This window comes from Cyprinus carpio, chromosome A24, assembly GCF_018340385.1.
Source record: "Cyprinus carpio isolate SPL01 chromosome A24, ASM1834038v1, whole genome shotgun sequence".
Lineage (NCBI taxonomy): Eukaryota > Metazoa > Chordata > Actinopteri > Cypriniformes > Cyprinidae > Cyprinus > Cyprinus carpio.
The window spans coordinates 9763892-9786620 of NC_056595.1; the positions used below are offsets into that span (position 1 = coordinate 9763892).

Genomic DNA, 22729 nt, shown 5'->3' on the forward strand with positions numbered 1-22729 from the left:
TCCTATAATTTGCGTTGTAGGGAAACTGTGCATGCATTATGGTTAATGCACGCTCGAGTAGTTGATTGTTTCGGAATACTCGACTAGTCTGTGTAACCCCTAGTGTAAACGTATAGCCATTGTGATGTAGGCTATTTGATAGTAACCTGGAACCACATAAAATCAGATACAAAAACAAATTGTGAAACTTAATCAAACCGAAGCTAACTGAATTTAGAGATCTGTATAATCACCTGGCCTGATGGGAGCCCAGTTAACCCACGTGACCACATGGCCTGGGTTTTCAAGCAGGGATTTTGCCATTGCATATCTAACCTAACATACATCAAACAAAATTTGATTTATTTTATTTTATATTTAATTTAAATTTTTAATTTTTATTTTTTTAATGAAAAAAGGCCTTGTACTGCTTGATACTGTACATAAACTCCTCCTTTTGTTTAATATTAAAAAACAAGAAATTCTGACAAAAAAAAAAATCAGTCAATACATAACAATATTGTTTTTCCCTCTGTCTGTCTAGTTTTGCTAGATAGCTTGTTAGCATTATGTTTGGTTGGATGATGCAGTTAAATCATCTTCAGGCTTGGTAATGCTTGGGGCATAAACAGTGTCTGCTAGCATCAGCATGACTCTCAGTATGGAATAGTAGGAGGAGGATGCTGTTCAGCCCGAGGCATGTCTTTGTCAGCCTCGTGCTGAATTTAGCATCTGGGTGGAGACGCTAGTGGTGGCTGTTGTCGTTTGCCTTGAGGTTTTGCCACAGAATACAGAAGCGCCAACTTCCTCTTTAAGTGAACAGCACAGCACCGCCTAGTTTAGCAAGCTTCCATAGAGGATCATTCATTTTGCCCCTAGAGACTCTGCATGCTTGCTGTTCTAGCTTTCTAAGCACAGAAGCTAATGGAGCTGTATACTGATCTAAATGTTTTTCACCATAATTCTGATATATTATATCACAAATATCCCAGATAATCCTTTTTTTTTTTTTCAAGTGTTAGGGTAAATGTGCCTATTAAGCTCACAAAAATATACATTAAGACATTTTTAGTGCACAAGTTATTGGTTTCAGAAGTTATGTTAAAATAAAATATTAATCTCTAACGCAATAATATTGAATTTTATTTTAAATGACAAAAGCATTTCAATTAAGATAGCCTCACATCATGTTTTATTAAAAATTATTGTTTATTTTAAGGAAAATAATAAAGAATAATTGAAAAATGTTTTATTTGAAGGTACAAGCTAATTAACTAAATAAATAGAACACTAAAATCAAGCAACAAGACACTCAGTTTGATCAGTTATAGTATATTCATAGTGTTATTCAAAAGTGTCAGTCATACATATTGCAACATCTAGACTTATCCACGTTCAGCTAAGTAACACATATTCAAAAATATAATAACAAAACAAACCAATAAAATATTTTATTCATGGGGATGAACACAGAAACTAGCCTCATTATGAAGCCTCTTATTAAATGGATGTCAATTTATTTATATTCTCTTAAGCCTGGAATACACTGCATGAGTTTTGGCCTGATTTTTCACTGATTTACAGTCAGGAGAAGTTGACACTAGTTGGCAAAGGTCAGAGCCAGTCTGCACATTTGAGATGACTGAAAATCACATAGTGTTTTTAGCTTCAGACTTTGATTCCATCCAGTCACAGGAGAACAAACATGATTGATATTTTCTGCCGATTTTAGAACACATTGTTTTCATTTGTCACGTGTCTCCTAGCAGCTATGTGCAAATTTCTGTGTGAGTTTGTTGTGATCGGAAGGAATTTAAAGTCTGGTATTGTATGATCCTCAGTCGTTTAGTGTATGATGGCCAGTTTTACTTTGACTATTTACAATACTATTATAAGTCTGTAAGCGTACAATGCCTGGTGTTTTAAAAATCTGTTCAAATTTTAATGAGTCATGTAGTGTATCCCAGCCTTTCGTCACTTTTTTCCTGGACAGATACAACAGATTTTCCTTCTTTCTATGAATCACATGCCTCTTTCATCTTTGGGCATAAACTTTAGTTACACTTAGATTTTGTTATCTTAAAGCTGTTAAAATAAGTTATTAATCATTTTATAAAGATTAATTTAAAGTGACAACCATCAGTTAATATTTAAATTCTGTTTATGAAGTATTAACATAGATGTTCAATGTGGAAGAGCTTAATGAGAGCACACTGAGCTTAATGGTAGCAGAAACGATTTTTTATAAATTTTATGTAATATTTTATTAAAATGACAAGATTTTGCTAAATAAATAATCTAGGTCGTGTATTAAGTTTATACAGTATATATTTTAATATGAACCACTATTATTAACAATATCTATGAAATTATACTTTTTCTTATTGATGTCGCACTGAAGATGTGTGATTTTTAACCATGAAAGTCACCATGAAATCAAAATTTAAAATTCTTATTTTTTAATGGAATACTGCAGTGTTTATTATAAATAATTTCTTCATTATTTTTTATTTTTTAAATTCATGTACACTCGTAATTTTTATTCAAAAACGTTAACCTCCCCTCCCCCTCAAAACGACTCATCTTCTCTTCCGGTCACGGGCTATGGCGCAAGGGCAGAGCTAGTGACGTGAGGGCTAAACGCTGGGGGAAAAACTGAAGCTGATGCTTCACTTTATAGAAATCAATGCATTGACCAGTGCTGACGCAAGCCGTGGGGGAGTGCACTACCCTTAAAAGTTGAAAGGATATTAGGATATTACCACAACATTACTCTTAGGACATTGCAAACTTTTTTTTTTTTAATATGACTTAACCTAATAGAGGACGCACAGTCATTCAGGCACTCTCTCTCTCTCTCTTTCTCTCTCTCTCTCTCTCTCTCTCTTTCTCTCTCTCTCTCTCTCTCGCACGTGCTGTTAGGCATGTTTTGTGCCGTTGATTGTCCTCGTTGTCGTCTTCCTCAATAAATAAAACATTTCTTCATGCTAGGGTGTCACAATCTTATACAGCTAGTCAGTGACAGTAGGTGGGCAACCAAAATTGTCTTAGACTACAGTCTACACATCAAAAATTAAAATAAAGGCCTTTACACAAAGGCTCTTACTGCATGCTATTGTTATTAAACAGTCATTTTATATATATATATATATATAATATATATACAGATATATATATATAAAATATAAATATTCTTATATAAAATTCTTATATATATAATTTTCGAATTTATGTCTTTACTGTATGTCCAAAAATTAAGTATTTATCTGTTTCAGCTATACACATATCATATACCGTATAGCAGCGGTACATATATATTATTTTTTTCCGGCGATACTGAAACACGCGTCTGAATACATATACATAATATATAGTTTTAGCATATAACATAAATACACAGATTAATAGCTAAACTGTTTTCATTTTTTCAAAACGGCCGCCAGACAGTGTGAACACATGGAGACAGCATCCATCTCAGGTTACAGTAGGTATGTAAGAAACGTTCTTGGCAAAAAAATAAATAAATGAGTGTTGCATATTCTTAACTCCCCATTGACAAAATTATTGAAATCTTCCTCTTACAGCTTCAGCCGAGCCACGGAGAGTACTTTTTGACGGTTTCAATTTTCGAATTGAAATGATTTACGGTATGACCAAAAATTAAGTATTTTCTGGTAGTTCAGCTGTTTGATCGCCCTGGCTGTACCATCACGCAGCACAATATTCATTGGAAACAGCGTAAACCAACCGTGCTGTTTGCGTGAGCAGCGAGGGTCCACTTTGGCATATTTTCTAAATATATCGGCATTATTTTTTTGACCGCGTAACTGTGGCAGCGCCGTGTAGCACTGAAGTTATGTACGCGTGCCTCGAACTACAAACTGTTACTTTTCTAACCTATTTCCTACCTAATGATAATTGTTTAGGTGGTTCTTCAAATGGGGTGTGTTGTTCAACATCCACAACTTCGAATATGGAAATCCGGAGTTCAGTAGGATTTTTCGCCAGCGCCATGAGAGAGGTAAGCCCAACCTCCATGTGTTCACACTGTCTGGCGGCCATTTTGAAAGCTGTCTGAAAACTTTCAGACACCAAAAGTGAATAGCTAGTTCAAAAGTAGGCAATAGGCCGCCAGACAGTGTGAGACCCTGTTTATTATTATTATAATTCTAATGATGACCTGAGTAAGATACTCATTATTAATACACATCTCTCTTTCTGCCCTACAGATGGCTGAAAAAGGGTGAACGCTGTAGCTTGTTGACTACTTCTGCAAATTCCAAATAGGTATCTTTTGTAACAAAATATATACTTTTGATGTGCAATTGTTTATTCATTGAACTAACACATAATCCCAATACATAGAACATCAATTGAAATGTTATCCAGAGTTTAATATCGGCATCGGCATCGGCCCCCAAAAAATCCATATCGGTAGGGGCTCTAGAACAAACACATCAAGTTGGACATTAATACATAATACATTATTGTTTTCTTTTTAAAATCTGTCAGAAATTTGTGCTTTTGTGTAAAAGTCTGAGCTCAGACCAATTCGGTACTAGTGTGTCAAAAGACCGTGTATGATGTTCGCTATAATGAATGTAGCTTTTTAATAAGTAGGGGAAATTTCCGACTTAAAAAAAAAAAAAAACTTTACATGCCTAGGGTGTTTGCATTGTAAGAATGTACAGGGATACTTCAGATTTAAAAACGCTGGCTTTTTAGGTGATGTTTTCTCGTTCAATTTCCTATTAATTCAATGGCACGTTACATGCACTAGGAATTACCAATATGCGGCGGCTTTACTTTGATGACGTCGTGAGCAATCCAGTTCTTTGACATTGTTTGTGTCATATCAGTCAGAAAAGCAGTTCTGGGCCTTTTTTTTTTTTTTATTAAGCTAACTTAGTTGTTATTCTTGGCTGCCGGAATTGGTAAAGAGAACCGTGAATTTTCACTGGTATTAGTACCAAATACTGAAATTTTGGTACTGTGACATCACTAATAGGTACGTTTATCCTATCTCCTTTTTTAAATTTGTTTGTGTATGTGTGCTCACACATTTTTGAGGAAATGTAGGTCACACTGGCTAAGAGTAGTAAGGTTATATTTTGCACTCTACATTTTAGTGGTTTAGCTGGAACCGCAGGCTGCCCACTGAGGATTGAGAAATCTCATTACAATGTCCTTATTCTGAAGTTACAGGTTGCAAATCAGAGATTGTTTCTTCATTGGAACAGATTTGGACACATTTTGCATCTAATTTAGCTGATAAAAGCATCACGGCAACACGACTTCAGTACATCAGGTAATATCTTGTGAAAAGAAAAGCTGCATGTGAAATAAGTTTCAAGGGGCATTCTGTGGAGAGGATGTGGTTAGAGGTCTTGTAGTACTTGCATGCCCATCTTGGTTATACAGGTTTTCTCTCTTGTCTTATTTTTCTCTAATGCATCCAGAGTTACTATTATAAAATGGAAGTTCTGGCCCTGGGTGATAATTGACAATATAGGCATGTTATACTAACAGCTGTGATGTTGCTACTCCACTGTGGGTGACAGATTAAAGAGTCTGGTCTACAACAGAAAAAGCAATGGATGAAAAAGAGATGAATGGTTTAAGGAGTGATGCCTGAGAATTAATTAATTTGGGTGTTGCATTGGACAGAAAGTGGCTTTACTGAAAGATGAAATATTTCCATTATGCATGTAAAATTCTAGCAGTGTTGTGTCCGGGGCAGAAGGAGGATGTTGCAAGTCATGCTTGCTGCATTTTAAAGATGTTTTGTTTTGTTTTGTTTTTTGTCTCTTCCTCATCCGTTTCTGTCTTGTGCATGTACACAGCTGCATCAGGCCTGAAAGCCCAAAAAATCAAAACAATTCATTCCAAATAAAAAACGAAAACACCCCCAATAAATCCACAATACACACACCCCCAAAAAATTTTCACTAGATTACCTTTGTCATCACTTTGAAAACACTAATAAATAACTCTGCTAAATGTACAAACAAACTATTCTCTGGTATTTTGAAGTTGTGTAGATTAATTCATTTTAAAGTTAACCATAAACTTATTCTCAAAAGTGCACACACACCAAAGCATCTCTTCTTGACATCTACTACCGCGTTGCTAGGGAATCACTACTACAGCACTGGAAAACAATAAAACTAGCAGGCCATGTTTCACCTCAATGTGGAGAGCTGCCAGATTTCACTGAGAGGTGAAGATCTGGCCTCGTGCAGTCGTGTGTTGTATTTGTGTCTCTCATCTACAGAGGCTTGACATCAGCATTGTTTTAATTGCAGCCACTGTGAGATGGGAATACTGTACTTTACGCTCTATAAAAAAAACATCCGTCACTAATTTAATAGACCAATTTCTATTCATAATTGGATGAATGTTAGCATTAATCAAGCTGTTGTTGAGTAAATTACGTGTCCTCACTCAATCAAACTAGGTTATTATCATTATGCTTTGATGTGACATATTAATAAAATATTGATTTTTTTTCTTCAATTAATGTCTTCCAAATGATTGTACCAGATATCAATATTTTTAAATAATTTATTAAATATAAATTAACTAAATCTGTCATCTGTTATTTTGTCTTCAACAGATTATTTCAATAAAATTAATTTAATATACAAATGGTTTGAATTATACACTACCATTTAAAAGTTGGTTATGTTTTTGAACAAAAGTTCTTGCTTATGCTCACCAAGGCTGCATATATTTGATCAAAAATACAGTAAAAATGGTAATATTGTAAAATATTGTTACGTTTAATTTATTTTCCATTTTAATATATTTTGAAATGTAATTTATTCCTTTGGCAAAGCTGAATTTACAGTAAAATACTGGCAACTAAGACAATTACTACTGTAAGAAACATTTACAGTATTTTACTGTATTAAACTCTTTTGTCTACAGGAGTTCATTGTATTTATTCAGGGAATAATTGTTTTTGTAATGGTTTTCATACAATGGATTGAATTAGTCATTTAATAATTAAATATATCATACTTTTATTCTAAAAACATGAATTTTTTAAGCAAAAGGCAGAAAATTGGCTTTTATGAACACGTAAGCTGGAATGTCAGCTGTATTAGAGTCCTGCAATGGGTCGAAAAACACAAATAATTAACTCCTTTCGGGCGGGTAGTAGCGCGGATGAAAAACACGGGTGGGGATGCAGGCGGATAATTAACTCTTTGCGGGCAGGTATGTGCAATATTTGTATGTACATACTGGTAAAAAAAAAAATGTATAGCCTGAATGCACTGTAAGTCGCTTTGGATAAAAGCGTCTGCTAAATGCATAAATGTAATGTAAATGTCTAAATTACCATTACGCATACGCAACAACGATATGACATTTGACCCATCACGTCACCACCACTGCAACAGTGCAACTTTTGTTGATGCTTCTCGTAGCCTAGTAAGGCTATTGTTTGTGAGCGACAGGCTCAGGGTTTTTTTTTCATTAATAGGTCTATTTGCGTATAGTTATCAGGTTCCATAGCCTATTTAGGTGCCGATGGTAGGCTACTTGAATGGCACAAAACAAAGCGCACTTTAGACTGCTTCATTAGCCTATTCATGACGCTGTCGTGATGTTGAGAGAGGTGCGAGATAAAAAATAAAGCACTTTAATTGGAATGATATTAGCGTGTGTGATTTATCGTGGGCACGGATCGGGTAACGGGCCAAATATTAATGGGTCTGGGCGGGTGCAGATTTAATTTTGATATTATCATGGGTGACGGGTCGGATCTGGTGCTGAACTTTGTGGGTACGGGCAGGTCTCCAGAAATGGGCAGGACTCTGAGCTGTATTTCTCATCTCTCTCTCTCTCTCTCTCTCTCTCTCTATCTCTCTCTCTATCTCTCTCTCTCCTCGCTAGCTATATATATATATATATATATATATATATATATATATATAGATATATATATATATATATATATATATATATAATCATTTAAAGTTTAGTTAACAATAATCAATACAGTAATGTTACTTTTTATATTTTTCCAGATGTGAACAAAAAATAATTACATAGTACTACTCAAGCAAGAAAAAAATAAAATAAAATAAAAACGAGGTGAATGCTTATATATAGGCATAATAGAAGATGTATATTTTAAACAATAATTAAAACACCAAAACAGACACCATTTTAAAAACATAAACAAAAAACACAAAACTCACACCATTTTAATCACAGAAATTTGCATTTGTGCGAGGACCAGTGAGGTCTGTTTCTTGCATTACACACGTTTGAGTTTACGTGTTCAATGTATTTGATGCGCACAAAAATTGGTAATTGATATGGAGTTAGTATAGCCTTATTTTGTGCATTGTACAGTACCGACAGAATTTGTTAGTGGTTTATATATAAGTGGTTTTATATATTTGCCAATATAATTTCTAGTATCAAATGTTCCTGTCATGCCGCATATTATGATTGGACATCTTCAGTGTTTCATCTCTGATCTGTGTGTCCACAGGCTTTGGATCAGGACAGAACTTCATTGCAGAAGGTCAAGAAGTCAGTGAAAGCCATTTATAACTCCGGCCAAGGTATATACACAACCACATGCACACAAATGCTGGTTTTGTTGAGGCTGTAATACAAATAAACACACTTATTAAATTCATAATCACTTATATTTTCCAGGCAGTGTCATGTGTGTGGTGGTGTGCTGTATTTTTTGTGATTAAATATAAATTTGTTTGTAATAATGTTAAAACAAATGGCTAGATTACAGTAAGCATCAACATGTTTCTGGCTGATGCCACACCAGCTAGTTTCATCCACCCCCACAAACACCCACCTACCTAATCACTTTCATACACTGTATAGATGCATTCTATGCTCAGGTGTGTGTGTGTTTTCCGTATATCGTTCTATTGAAATGAAGCAGGATCCATTTTTATTATACAGAAACATGAAAATGTATGTTGGATTTTTTTTCCTCTTAATTGGCTAATTATGCACAGTTATTGATTGTAAATAATATAAAAAATAGAACAATAAAACTCTCCCAATATGTGTGTATATTTGTTTCTTACAGTCTTAGTGTTAGTATTTTTTTTTTTTTTTTATATATAATTAATGCTGTTACTTTGAACATTTTATCCATCAAAGATCCTGGAAAAAAAAAAAAAAAAAAAAAAAAAAAAAAAGAAGACTGGAGTAATGGATGCTGAAAATTCAGCTTTTCATCACAGGAATAAATGACACTTTAAAATATGTTACAAGACAAGATAATTTATTCAAATAAATGCTGCCTTGGTGAGCATAAGAGACGTCCATCTAAAACAAGTTTTAGATTTAGTTTTAGTAGTAGTGTATATTAAAATTAATTTAGAATGTAATAGCACAATGGGATTTATTAATATATAAATGTATTATTTTTCTGATTAATATTAAAATTCTAATGGAAATGGAAAATGCATAGAATGTTTAATAGAATGACCCCCATTATGAAAAAACACCATGATCATGGTTACATTAACAGAAAAGTTGGTGCAGAAAGTTTGAGGTTGCAACTTGATAAAAGCAAACATTCCTTAAGTTCAAAATTATTTGCACTTATATGCATAATGTTATATAATATTATATGTTATATAAATTATATGCATATGAATACCAGGGAAATTTACCTAGGAAGTGAATGATTTCATGCTGTCTTCAAGGAACTAGACAACATGCTACCATAGAATCTTGAGCAAGGATGTGTACTCTTCAAATGCATGACGTTCATTTGTTTGAATTGTTCATTTGTGCTATTTTATCAGATCATATTCAAAATGAGGAGACGTACGCCCAGGCTTTGGATAAGTTTGGCAGTAACTTCATTAGTTGGGATAATCCAGATCTGGGCACGGCCTTCGTTAAGTTCTCCACTCTGACCAAAGAGCTCTCCGCCCTCCTCAAGAACATGGTGAGTCCTCCATGTGAACATATCTTCAAGCCAGAACGAATGGACACCCAAGACTGAATGGATTTAAACGTGTCTCTTTTCTAGGATAGAAAGAGATCTGTACAAAAACCTGTAAAGTCATGAGTTGAACTGTCAGTACATAGATTGTTTTGGTTTGTGTTGAAGCCCAATGTAAGGACAGATTTAAGGATTTACAGCATATAAGATCTCTTTAGAGTGAATCAGCCTCTGAAAGGTGTAAAAGAACTTGAAGTGTGTGCGGTTCTACACTGGTTGTAGAGTTCTCTGTGTTGTTGTTGGAGGCGTATGTGTCCAGAGGACAGAGTTGTGTGAAATGTGTGAAAATTGTCTGGTGGATGTGTGAATGAGAGGGGCTTTTGTAATCTATCCTGCTCTCTTCCTGGCAGAAACGTGGAGATAGAGCCATAAATTTTGAGTGAACCATTGCAGTAGCTACAGAGCATCTCCTTTTCACCCCTCACATGCACACTAACACACACATTCCTAAATCACTGTGTGAATGCTGGCGAGCGCTGCGGAAGGGAAGTCATATCTCTGTGAACGGAGGCTCACTGTTCCAGCACTACACAGCTGCTCAATGTGTGCTGAAAAAAAGTGGGAAATGTATTATTTTCATTTTATCAGTGCTCTGTCTAAATTTAAAATTTCAAAGTACTTTCAGCAGACTGTTAACCAAATGTTGTCAACAAGAGGGTTTCCAGCTAAATAAAAACATGAAGAAATTAAGACAAGCATATATGGCATACTGGTATACTCTGGTCAATTTATGTCATCAACAAACATAATGAAAACATCTTCTTATACTTTATAAATACTGTTCCATGGTACACTGATAAAAATCACAGAACTTTAATATACTTCACAATGATAACAATAATAATGAATACAATAACAATCCATCCCACACCACTCAATCCTTCCTTCACTAATTATCCATTAAATTATAAGCCAATATAATAAAAAAATATATTATTACAAAATATTATTGTTGCATCTTATTGTAACTACCATAAAATCTAGTGATTGACATAGCCAAGGCCGATATATCGGCTGATAAATTTTTCTGTTTGGCCAGTAAATGTCTCCGACGACTTTAGTTTACAGTCTTTGTTTAACGGTTCTGTCTAATAAATACACATTTATATAATTTATGCAAGTCTATGATTATCTAATAAATATTTAGTTCCGCAAACCCTAGCAGAGCTGTATTCAGTTGGCCTCTAGTGTATTGTATGTTATATTCATGTCATAATCATGTGTACTGTATGTATAATAATTGTGTGCAAAGACTTACAACCAGATTACTGAGTACAGTTTTTTTTTTTTTTTTTTTTTTTTTTTTTACAATTTATTTGTTTGTGAAAATAATATAATTCAATAATGTAAAAGATTTTTAGATTACAGAACCAAGAATTTTCTAATTCAAGTACAAATCTGTTTATTTTAAGTGTCCTAGTGTATTTTATAATACATTTTTTAATTGTTAAATTATGTTTATTATATTTATTTAATTATATTTATTATGTTAATTTAAAAACATCGTTTTTTTTTCTGGTTATTATTGGTATTTTGTTTACATAGAATACTGTATCTGGCACTAAATGGTAAACTCTTCTAGCTTTTGTCTGGGCTGCCCCATCACAGGAAGGAAAGATTAGAAACATTGGTAACACTTTAGAATAAGGTTCCATTAGTTATTGTTAGTTAACTACATTAGTTAATGTGAACTAAGCAAGAACAATCATTCTACAGCATTTATTAATCTTAGTTAATGTTAATTTTAACATTTACTAATGTTTTATTCAAATCAAAAGTTGTGCTTGTTAACATTAGTTAATGCACTGTGAATTAGCATGAACTAACAATGAATAACTGTATTTCCATTAACTAACATTAACAAAGATTAATAAATACAGTAATAAATGTATTGTTCATTGTTTGTTCATGTTAGTTAATACATTAACTAACATTTACTAATGGAACCTTATTGTAAAGTGTTACCGAAACATTTAACATTATTCAGTCTATAGATTTTACTAGTATTGGCAAAATAATCATGTTTTATAAACCCTACAAATGATAAATTATTAAATACAATTTGAAACAGAAATATTTAAAAACCTAGTGTACTTCTTGCATTCTAATAAATTAAATACATTTTAAATGTGTATATATACTGTATATATTATGTAAATGTCTTGATCATTTTCATTGCGGCCCTAAAGTTTTTAATGTGCTCTTAAAATTTTCAACTTAGGCCAAGTCAAGGTCAGTCAAGGCCTGTATAACAACTGGTATTTTTGCTCAGAATGTATATGGTTTTCCTCCAGTGCTAACGTATTTTCAGTGTTACTCTCATCCTGTCATGCTGACAACAGCATTAACATTTCCCTGATTCATTTCCTCTAGTTCCTGTTCAATCAGTATGTCCTCTCCATTTCCACGACACCCTCCTGAGGACTGCAACCTCTCTGGAACGCTGATGGTCTGATTTAGACAGATTACATATACTTGTCTTTCACATGGTGGGCTATCAGCATTCACATTGTGTCTGCTAAGCCATGCAACTATTGGCATTGTGCTATGTGGCTAATAACTTTCTTCCTGCAATCTAAGGCTTGAAAGACCTGTTTAAGCGCAATAGAGTTCAGTCATCAATAACTTAACTGTATGAAACAGGGTTAAACTGCAGAATAATTTCTTTGGTTTTCTGCTATCGCTTCTCCTTCTCAAAAGAGGCACTTTGTTGTCTTGCAGCAGTGCTTTTAGTCTTTTTTGCCACTTAGCTGAGGTATTTATCACTCTGAAACAAGAGCCTCCATTTAGAGACACTGAAGAATAGTGAAGAAGAGAGGAAATAGATAGAAATACTACGTTATGGTTTGTCTCCCCATCACAATGATTCTTATTTATGAAAACTTTACATTTTTATGAAATGAAGAAGAATTTCAGTGTGGTTGTACTTTGTTGCAGCCTTTCTGTGTGGCGGTGTATCTTTCAGCATTGGTGTTCATTTGCCATCTGCATTATCTGACTTATATGAAGAAAATCAAACACCATTTTTAAAATGACTTTTATGACTAAAATAATTATTTATTACTAAGTCAGGATTAAAATTTATATTGTTCAATATTTTAAGGCAGTAAGATCATGATCTTTACTGGTGACACAAAAGGCACCAAATACAAGTAGTGCCATATGAGGTGACTTTAGAAATTCACTTTTCCAAGTATTTTAGTCTTTACTCATGGTCTTTACTTTACTTGATACAAGGTTTTTTTATAGTAACTTTGAAATTGCTTGCTAGTGTTTTTTTTTCTCCATACAGTATTTTCATTGTGTTCCATTCATTCATTGTTTCAATGCCATTTAAAAAAAAGCATTTATTTACACTGTGCCAGATTTTTTTCATGTTTTATTTAATATTATTTAGAAAGCATCTCGCCATATTATTGTACTATTCAGGGCTCCAAACTGCGACTAAAACTGTCGCATTTGTGACCAAAAATATTAAAATACTCATATCACCAAACTTATACAAAAACCACCAAACACCAAAAAAAACTGTCGCATTTGTGACCAAAAATATTACATTTCGAGTTAAGTTTTTTTTGTTGAGGTCGCCAATGGCGACTAGGTCTATGTATTTACATGTTCTAACTTAAAAATTTGCATGTAATGCCTTTTTTTCCTGAAAGTTTTGCAATCGCATCATTTGCTATGTTCATGTATTAAACTGAAACGATGTGCATCAAAGTTTTAGTGGAAAAAAAGAGTTTCAAACAGTCCTCATCTCTGCTGCGCAGCAGCGCTGACACACACCTGATAAACGCAGCTCAGTTGTGCAGTGCGAGAGAGATCGACATGACAGAGACGTAAGAAGTGAAAGTACAGAAAAACAGCTTCTATTTTACTGCACGACTTGAGCAAACTACAACAGGTAAAGCTGCCAGCTGTGTGGATATTGGCAATATCGTTAACAATTCTCGTTTATAATCATTACTAATATGGCCACTTCTTAACAAGATCTTAGTCTGTGCTGTGCTCTGTTAATGCGTGAACTTTATTATTTGAAGTGCACTTGCCGTCAACCAACCACAAAAAGCAAAAAGCTTTGATACTTTACACTAAACAAAAAACAAACTATAAAATTAAAAAAAATTCAAAATTATTCAAAATTCATAATGAAATACATGCAATAAATACAGTTTTTTGGCACTCTTTAATGTGGCAAGTGCGGTTCCTTTAGCGCCTCAGTTCTAGCGGCAAGTAACCCATTTTATCTTTCTCTTTACTACTATAGTACATAATGATCATGAATTAACATCAAAAGGTAGACTATTTTATAAGAGAGCCTACAGTACAACTTACTGAAATGTCTCATGTAAAAGCTCATTCAGTGTTTCAGACTGCGGAAAACGTGTAAAGCTTTTAAACATTGCAACATAATATATATTTACCTCAGAATAACCATTCAGTGTCCATAAGCTCATCAGTCAGTTAGAAAAATAACTGTAAAGAGGAGCATTTTGCTTTATTTATGCACTTTTGCATTTCAATATCTTTACTCAACCTGTTGTGTTCATGATACAACTCAGAAAACTCAAACTAAAAAAAACACAAAGAAAAACAGACTGAAAGTGTGAGACGTACACTCTTAAAAATAAAGGTGCTTAAAAGGTTCTTTACAGAACCATGTTTGGTTCCACAAAGAACCATTCAGTCAAAGGTTCTTTAAAGAACCATCTCTTTCTCAACTTTTTATAATTTGAATAACCTTCTTTTGCCTCAAAGAACCTTTTGTGAAACGTAAAGGTTCTTCAGATGTTAAAGGTTCTTTATGAAAACATTTAGTCAAAAAAGGTTATTCTATGGCTTCATGAAGCATCTTTATTTTTAAGAGTGTATGACAACATTTACAGGATGCATTGAGGATGAGCACAAACTACACTCAGTGCCCAAGTGATGCTTATGGTCCATGATATTATGATATTAAAGGGGTCATATGATGCTGCTAAAAAGAACATTATTTTGTGTATTTGGGTGTGATGTGAGGTGTGCTGTGATTGTTTAAGGTTAAAAAAAACACATTATTTTCCACATACTGTACATTATTGTTTCTCCTCTATGCCTCGCCTTCTGAAACGCATCGATTTTCACAAGGCTCATCGCTCTGAAAAGTGAGGTGTGCTGTGATTGGCCAGCTATCCAGCGCGTTGTGATGGAAATGTTATGCCTCTTAACATATTGTGATGCCTTGTCCGGCCGGAGCAACGAGACATAAACATAAAACCCATTATAAACATGATATAAACATGATTTCTAGTCGTGTTTTCTTTTGGAAGGCAAGAACAAAGTAGTTTTGCTTTCTCATCGAAACAGCGTCACACACCACGGCCTTGAGTGAGCAGAGGCCAGAGGCCTAGAGTGAGCCACGGCCGGCTTGAGTGAGCAGATATTTATATTTATATTATCAGTCATTTATTGTTGGTTATTGGCCATAACATAAAATATCTAGAATTTCATTATCTGTGCATCCCTGTATTCTTGGCAAATAGACAAATATAGAGTATACAGTGGAAATTATATTAATGTAATTTAAAGGTGTATATGATGCCCTAAATGTGTTATTCTTTTTTGCACATTTTATTTTTTATTTTTTATTCTCAGGTGATTTAAATTTCTCTTAAGGTCTTATGAGACAATGCTGTGTCACAGTTGGTCTCATCTTGTTACTTGAGTCCAAACTATCTGGCCTCTTAGGTCTGAAACATTAATGTTGATTAATTTAAAAGATCTTCCCCGGAGTATCATGTGACAATGCAGGTCTGCTCATCCTGATGCGATTGTGTCTCTCTCAACAGGCTCTTTGTGTGGATGGCTGTATTTGATATGTTTTCTCTTATTTCTTCTGTGCTGCGCTTATGCTGTGCCAAGTGTCATGTATCGTATTAACACAGTCTCTGCTCTGTTTCACCATCTTTTCCTGCAGCTCCAGAGTCTGAGCCATAATGTGATCTTCACACTGGACTCACTGTTGAAAGGCGACCTGAAAGGCGTGAAGGGGGTGAGAAATATTTACTGACCTGGTCTCATAGACCATCAGACACGCAGAGCCTAAATGCACATGCAGATGCATGCAAACTTTTCTCTACAGTTGTGCTTTTATACCTAGCCAGAAACATAAACAAATCTTAAAAGAAGATGTAGACCTGTTGAAGTACTTGGAAGTACCTCTGTGTGTACAGCTCTGTTCAAATAAATGGCTTCATGACATTACAAACTAAATTAGCCTGCTGCAGTTTTAATGTAATGTACTGAAACTGAGTGCGGTCAAGGCGGCTATTTGTGATGTCCTGCTTATCAGAAGATCAGCAGTCTGACTACCACACCAGCAGTCAATCAGAGCCCACTAATGGATCTGTCATTTACCACAAGTAATGGTCATGGTGCTCCAGATATTCATCACAATAATGATGTTATGAGGATGTTACAGTCGTAATGGTCTGTTTACTTTACTGATGGAAAGATATCATCCCTCCACAATGATGCAGATGTGTAAACTTAGCTCTGTCTTTGTCATTGTTTTTGGGTGTGACATCTGCTTTGATGTAAACATGAGGGAGTCTAATTACTTTCAACTGACTCACTTACTATTTTTCCTTTTTTTTTCCAGGACCTGAAAAAACCCTTTGACAAGGCCTGGAAGGACTACGAAACCAAGTTGTACGTTTGATTTATGCATGTTAGCTGAGTGTGTCTGTATACATATTTGTCTATTCATACTGATTATTTTCTGTCTGTGGGCTTTTGCAATTATCAGATGCATTTTACAGTAATCTAAAAGCACCATCAAAAAGCATGAGCAAAATCATTTTCTCCTCCACAGATGTGAGATTAATGCCAAATAAACAATGCAATCTATTTGCCAACTCAGATGAGTTGTTCTAAATACACAATTTTTTTTATTGCTTTTTATGGTCAAATTTCTTGCAATCTTACAGTACAAAGATCGAGAAGGAAAAACGTGAGCATGCCAAGCAGCACGGGATGATTCGAACAGAGATCACTGGTGCTGAGATCGCTGAGGAGATGGAGAAAGAACGGAGGCTCTTCCAACTACAGATGTGTGAGGTCTGCAGTGCACTTGAGCTGGTTTTATATATTTGTCTTTATTGTTTTGTTTTGTTTGTCTAAATTAATTAAATTATTTATAATAAACAGTTTTTAACAGAATATAAATCTGAATTATGTAATGCTGTCATCTCAGTGCTAATGGCCTTTTTATCTTATGTCTCGAAAGATTCCCTTAGCATTAGAACAGATGGCTCAAATTGTGATAGAAATGTTAGTTTTATGGATTCATAATCATTGGTGTTATATTTGCTCATTAGGGAGGATAGATGTGGGTTATTTAACATGTTAATGAGTTGTGTTTGTCAATAGGATTTGCATCTTGAATTTATTTCATTCTCCATCAAGGGTTTGCGAGGTGTAGATGAAAGGTTTGGTATCTTAGGAAAAAAAGAAACCTCAGGTTGCCTTTCAGATGGTATTGGACCAAGTCACATGATAAAATCTAATATTTCATTTAATTCTCTCTTTTTTTTTCCATTTAATTAAGCAGTAATGTAGAGGAGACAGTGGTATATTGCTGAAAGTCTAGCTTGTGTATAAGCCTAACTTAAACACTAAACTAAATACTAAACTGCATACAACATTGTTTACAAAATTGTTGACAAAATTGTGGCTATGGGTTTAAAGGTTATGCACAAATACATTCACACACTCTTAGATGAGCAGAATGTGTGCCATTTCATTTTAAGATATATTAATTTAAATATGAGCTGCGGAATGGACCTGTAATTTTACCTAGAATGATTTTGAATAATCTATTTCAAATAATATAGCACTTAAGGTTTCCCTATCACTCAATATCTTTTGTTCTACTGTTGGGATACTAAACTGTGTTGTGAGCAAAGTCTGTCTGTTTTTGCAGTACCTGATCAAAGTGAATGAAATAAAGACAAAAAAAGGGGTTGACCTCCTTCAGAACTTGATCAAGTATTACCATGCGCAGTGCAAGTAAGTGACATTTGCTTTCAGATGCGTTTTTACCACAAAAGACATTTGCAATATCAATATACTAGATAAATGAGTTTGCTTAAATCTAAATCCTTTAAGGTCATACAACTGTCAACATAAATCTGTATTTGATGTTTGATTGTTAATGGTCGATACTGAAAGTATTATTGATCCATGTAACCTAAGTGTCGCGATCATGAAGGTCTGAAAAAGTGATGAGCTAAAAGAAAGAACTGAAAATCTAATGTTGCTTTTGACCTGTAGATACATCAGCAGAAACCTGCAAGCATACCTAGAAACACAAGCATAAAAATCAAACCATACACTTCAATTCAATGATTTGACAGATCAGATACTATAAAATCAAATAACCTTGCACTTCAAGGTTTTGATTGGTCAGATGTGAGACTGTCAAAGTTAATATCTGTGATTAGTGTTATTGTGTTCTGACTTATCAGACTTATCTAAAATATAAAAGTTCCTGGTGTAGCCACCATTTATCACTAAATAAGGAAAAACATTTTTTATGGATTTATTTATTTTTAAGTGTCTTATCTGGGTTTAATTTATAAATACTGTAAGTCGGTTTTGTTGTATGGTGAAATGTTTTTATTGAAACTCAATAAGTGTACAAGTAAAGCATACAAGAGTATAGGGCTGCAGCAAAAACAACTTAACACATGTAAGATCATGTCCATAAAGTATGGAGAAAGTTGTTTTATTACTCAATTTGAGTTGTTTATCAGTATTAAAGGGCTACTCCATCCCAAAATGAACATTTTGTCATTATTCACTTACCCCCATGTCGTTCCAAACCCGTAAAAGCTTTGTTCGTCTTTGGAACACAATTTAAGATATTTTGAATGAAGACAGGGAGGCTTGACGCAGTCCCATAGACTGCCAAATAAATAACAGTGTCAAGGTCAAAGAAAGTATGAAAAGCATCATCAGAATAGTCCATCTGCCATCAGTGATTCAACCATAATGTTATGAAGCGACGAGAATACTTTTTGTACACGAAAAAAACAAAAATAACGACTTTATTCAAAAATACAAAAAAAAAACAAAAAATTTTCTCTACAAAAATATTACAAAAAAAAAAATTACATAGGCAAAACATTCAGTTTTCTTCTAAAATATGACAAATGTATAAAAGATTTTCTCTATAATTAGATTTTCTTATAAACGTTTGAAAACTTAGGAATTATACATATAACTATGAAAAGCTCTCTGCATTTTTTTATTTAATTTATTTAAAAATATGCCTAAGGTCTCTCAAATGCAGAATCATGCTCAAACCTCATATATACTGTAAACATCTGATGTGTCCTGACAGCAGAATGTGTGGCACAGTGTCTGTACCACTGACTCATCCAATTTGAATCTGATACTCTTGGCAGGTTGTTAGTGTTGGCACTATTTTAGTCATCTGTCAATATTTAAAACTGGAAATTTCCACCACAGGTATCCACAAAACGGAATGGTTTGTTTGTTAGTTCAAAGCTTTAAATGCTTCAAAGGTACCTTTGCTAATTAGAGAGCTCTACTTCAATATATTGTTAAGCTTATGAGCTAATTATATTTTTTACTTATCATTAACTCAGGCTTTCCAGTTGGCAGGTTTCTGTGTTGTATAGATTAAAAGTCTATAATTTTCCTGACTGTATTAAAAAAAAAAATGTGTACAGTCGATAGCTGTTTTCAGTATGAAAAATGTGTTAATTAATTGTTGTAATTCTTTTTTCTTCTTTAAAAAAAGCTTTTTTCAAGATGGATTGAAGACGGCAGATAAGCTTAAGCAGTATATCGAGAAATTAGCAGCTGATCTTTACAATGTATGTGCCTTATTCTTTAAAAATTTACAATTCCTTAAATTCTTTAAAAATATTTGATTTGGTAAAACCTTTTAAGCTTACTTTATGGATTGGACTTGGCAATAAAATATTTTATCAATATCTGGGTCACAGTTTTTTGTTTAGTGTATAGTCATTTAAAACTGTTATTGCAAAATTTTACTTGTTTCTCTTAGAGCTACATTAAACCTCTGTGTTGTGCACCGTTATATTCTTTCCTAAGATCTTTGGTCAACTAAAAATAATTGTGCATTGACTATTGCTTTACCATGTTTGACCTTGCTGGACTTGCTCCGAATGGTGGACAGTCATTCATGTGGTCCAATCTCAAAATATGAAAGTGAAAAATGCAACTACAAATATTAATTCTTAGCATGAGAATATCAAAACTTTATTGCAAGGTGAAATATTGCGGTACTTTACAATGACAGGCTTATGTCGGGATACTGTATGTGTAACAAGTTATTTTTTGATTTTGTGTGATCTAGATAAAACAAACACAAGATGAAGAGAAAAAGCAGCTCACTGCATTAAGGGATCTCATTAAATCCTATCTACAGCTGGACCAAAAGGAGGTAGGTGTAGAGTGTTGTGTGCCTCGGGGCTCTGTCTTAGGACCAATGCACATTATCATTTAATTGTCCAAACATCAGTCAAATGACTTGTTTGGGGTTAAATATTTCCGATGTTCATTATATTTACATATGTTAAATATGTAAATATAGGAAATATATTCCATATTTAAAATACTGTACACATGTAGAATTCTAATTAATCCTTTAATTGAATGAAACCTGAAGAGTTGAATTTTGCAGTACATCTGTGGATCTAATGTACAAACCCTCCCTAAAGCTCGACCTGTACAGGGGAGAGTGTGAGAGGGAGTGCCCAGTGCTGTACCATGCTGGTAGTCAGTATGAAATTGGGCTTGCTGGTAACCAGTGTTGTGCCCCACTGGTTGCTCAGAGAAAAAATAGCTGATTCTATCATATTTAATAAGGAAAATAAATGACAATAAGTAGTTAGTCAGTGAATATTTGTTTTATGTGCTTAGTGCCAACACATTGCCATGACAGCAAACTTGCATTTAATTATGTTAACATGGTGGGAGACAAGTCTGTAAGTAAGAATAAACCGTAGTGTAATGTACCATAGTGCATTTAAATGGTTTAACAGATTCGACACGGACAGCTTACATGTACCATGCTTTTCACACCCTCTCCTGTGTCTCTCTCACCCACTGCCTGTATGGATTGAAGTCTAGAAGAGTAAGTGTTCAGCATGTACGGCATGACTTGTGAATGTGATAGAGATTGTTGTTTTTGTGTGTGTGTGCACATTAAGTAATTGGGTGTCAGATAAAGCTGATGTTAAAAACGTTACAAATCTGTTGAGAAATGTTGAAAAATATTCATGTATTTTACAAAAATGCTGTGCATGCAGTATCTGTCGGGATCGGTGACTGCATATAGCCGTTTAAAGCACCTTGTGTATGTGTGTTTGTACTTGAGCAGGACTCTCAGAGTAAACAGGGTGGCTATAGTATGCACCAGCTGCAGGGAAACAAAGAGTTTGGCAGTGAGAAGAAAGGCTATCTGTTGAAGAAAAGTGATGGGTACACACACACACCCACCCTCATTTAGATGATACTTCTGATCAATATGAGTTCTTGCTCTCTGCTATAAGTAGTGTTATGCGGTGTAATTGTTGTTTTGTAGGTTGAGGAAGGTGTGGCAGAGGAGGAAGTGTTCAGTTAAAGGAGGAATTCTCACCATCTCTCATGCCACTGTGAGTAACTCGGACACACTCATGTGATTTACTCTGTTCACTATAAACCATGTAATCCTATAATCAGCCTATAAAAACAGAGGTCTGACATTTACAGTGAAAATACTTTGGCTGAATGTCCAAACCTAGACCATCCCAACCTGTGTCCCACTTTATACCTAGTGTAGACTAGAATATTTTTTTTCCAGAATAATTTTTTGTTATACTGGTTGAAAGTCTCTTCACATCCTGATAACAATCAATAATTAATATTACATTTATATATAAATCTTATGTGGAAGGCTCATGACCATAAATTATGGAATTCGGTCCATTCAGTTTAGCTGGTGTGTAAAAAAAATAAATAAATAATAATAATAATAAAAAAAACAGATTCCATTACAGAGGTGCAAGCCAAAATTCGAAGACTTGCCAAAATACACAGACAATGGAATAAAATGAGGGTAAGCATTGCCAGTATTTATACAAAATGGAGGAATTTGATTAAAATTTATACAACAAACTTACAAAACAAACCAGAATAAAAAGGGGCGTTTGCAAACAAAATTACGAATGTTTAAAGTTTTCAGAGTAATCATTTTTCCTTTTTTGAAATATGCTGTAAGAGCTGTGTTTGGGGGAGGCATGGCATGCAAAAGGGGCGTTTGCAAACAAAATTACGATTGTTTGAAAGCATGCTGTATTGTTGTAGTTCTGCTAGGTGACACTAGTAGTGCAAAAATTGCCTATCCTAGCTTTAAGAGCCCACTGGGAAAATGAGCAAGTGTTGACCACTTCATCAAATTTCTCTCCTCTCTTATCCTCTCCACAGCCTTGTTTGCATTCACTTCATATCAAATGTGGCCTGCTAAGGTTTTTACTACACTCCTAAATAGGGTTGGGAATCGTTAGAAGTTTTCTGGTTCCATTAAAATTATTAAACAACTATTAAAAAAAATAGTGGTAAGGAAAAATGCACAATACTCAACTACTCAATGCTCAATACTGTTTATTACTTACTGTCAACTTAATTTAAAGTTTGGCGATGTCAAATTCAACATATATTACAGTGTAC

The 22729-nt window shown here is 34.1% G+C and overlaps 1 protein-coding gene across 1 annotated transcript in view; it reads left to right on the forward strand.

Annotated features, from left to right (window-relative positions):
- Positions 1 to 22729, forward strand: part of LOC109067964 (arf-GAP with SH3 domain, ANK repeat and PH domain-containing protein 1-like) — a 93055-nt gene that overhangs the window by 41924 nt on the left and 28402 nt on the right. The window contains exons 2-12 of the mRNA XM_042714163.1: positions 8489 to 8561; positions 9783 to 9928; positions 15942 to 16016; positions 16626 to 16675; positions 16954 to 17083; positions 17949 to 18034; positions 19794 to 19869; positions 20376 to 20462; positions 21147 to 21155; positions 21402 to 21502; positions 21606 to 21675. Coding sequence (XP_042570097.1) covers positions 8489 to 8561; positions 9783 to 9928; positions 15942 to 16016; positions 16626 to 16675; positions 16954 to 17083; positions 17949 to 18034; positions 19794 to 19869; positions 20376 to 20462; positions 21147 to 21155; positions 21402 to 21502; positions 21606 to 21675 — 903 coding nt within the window. The remainder of the gene's footprint in view (positions 1 to 8488; positions 8562 to 9782; positions 9929 to 15941; positions 16017 to 16625; positions 16676 to 16953; positions 17084 to 17948; positions 18035 to 19793; positions 19870 to 20375; positions 20463 to 21146; positions 21156 to 21401; positions 21503 to 21605; positions 21676 to 22729) is intronic.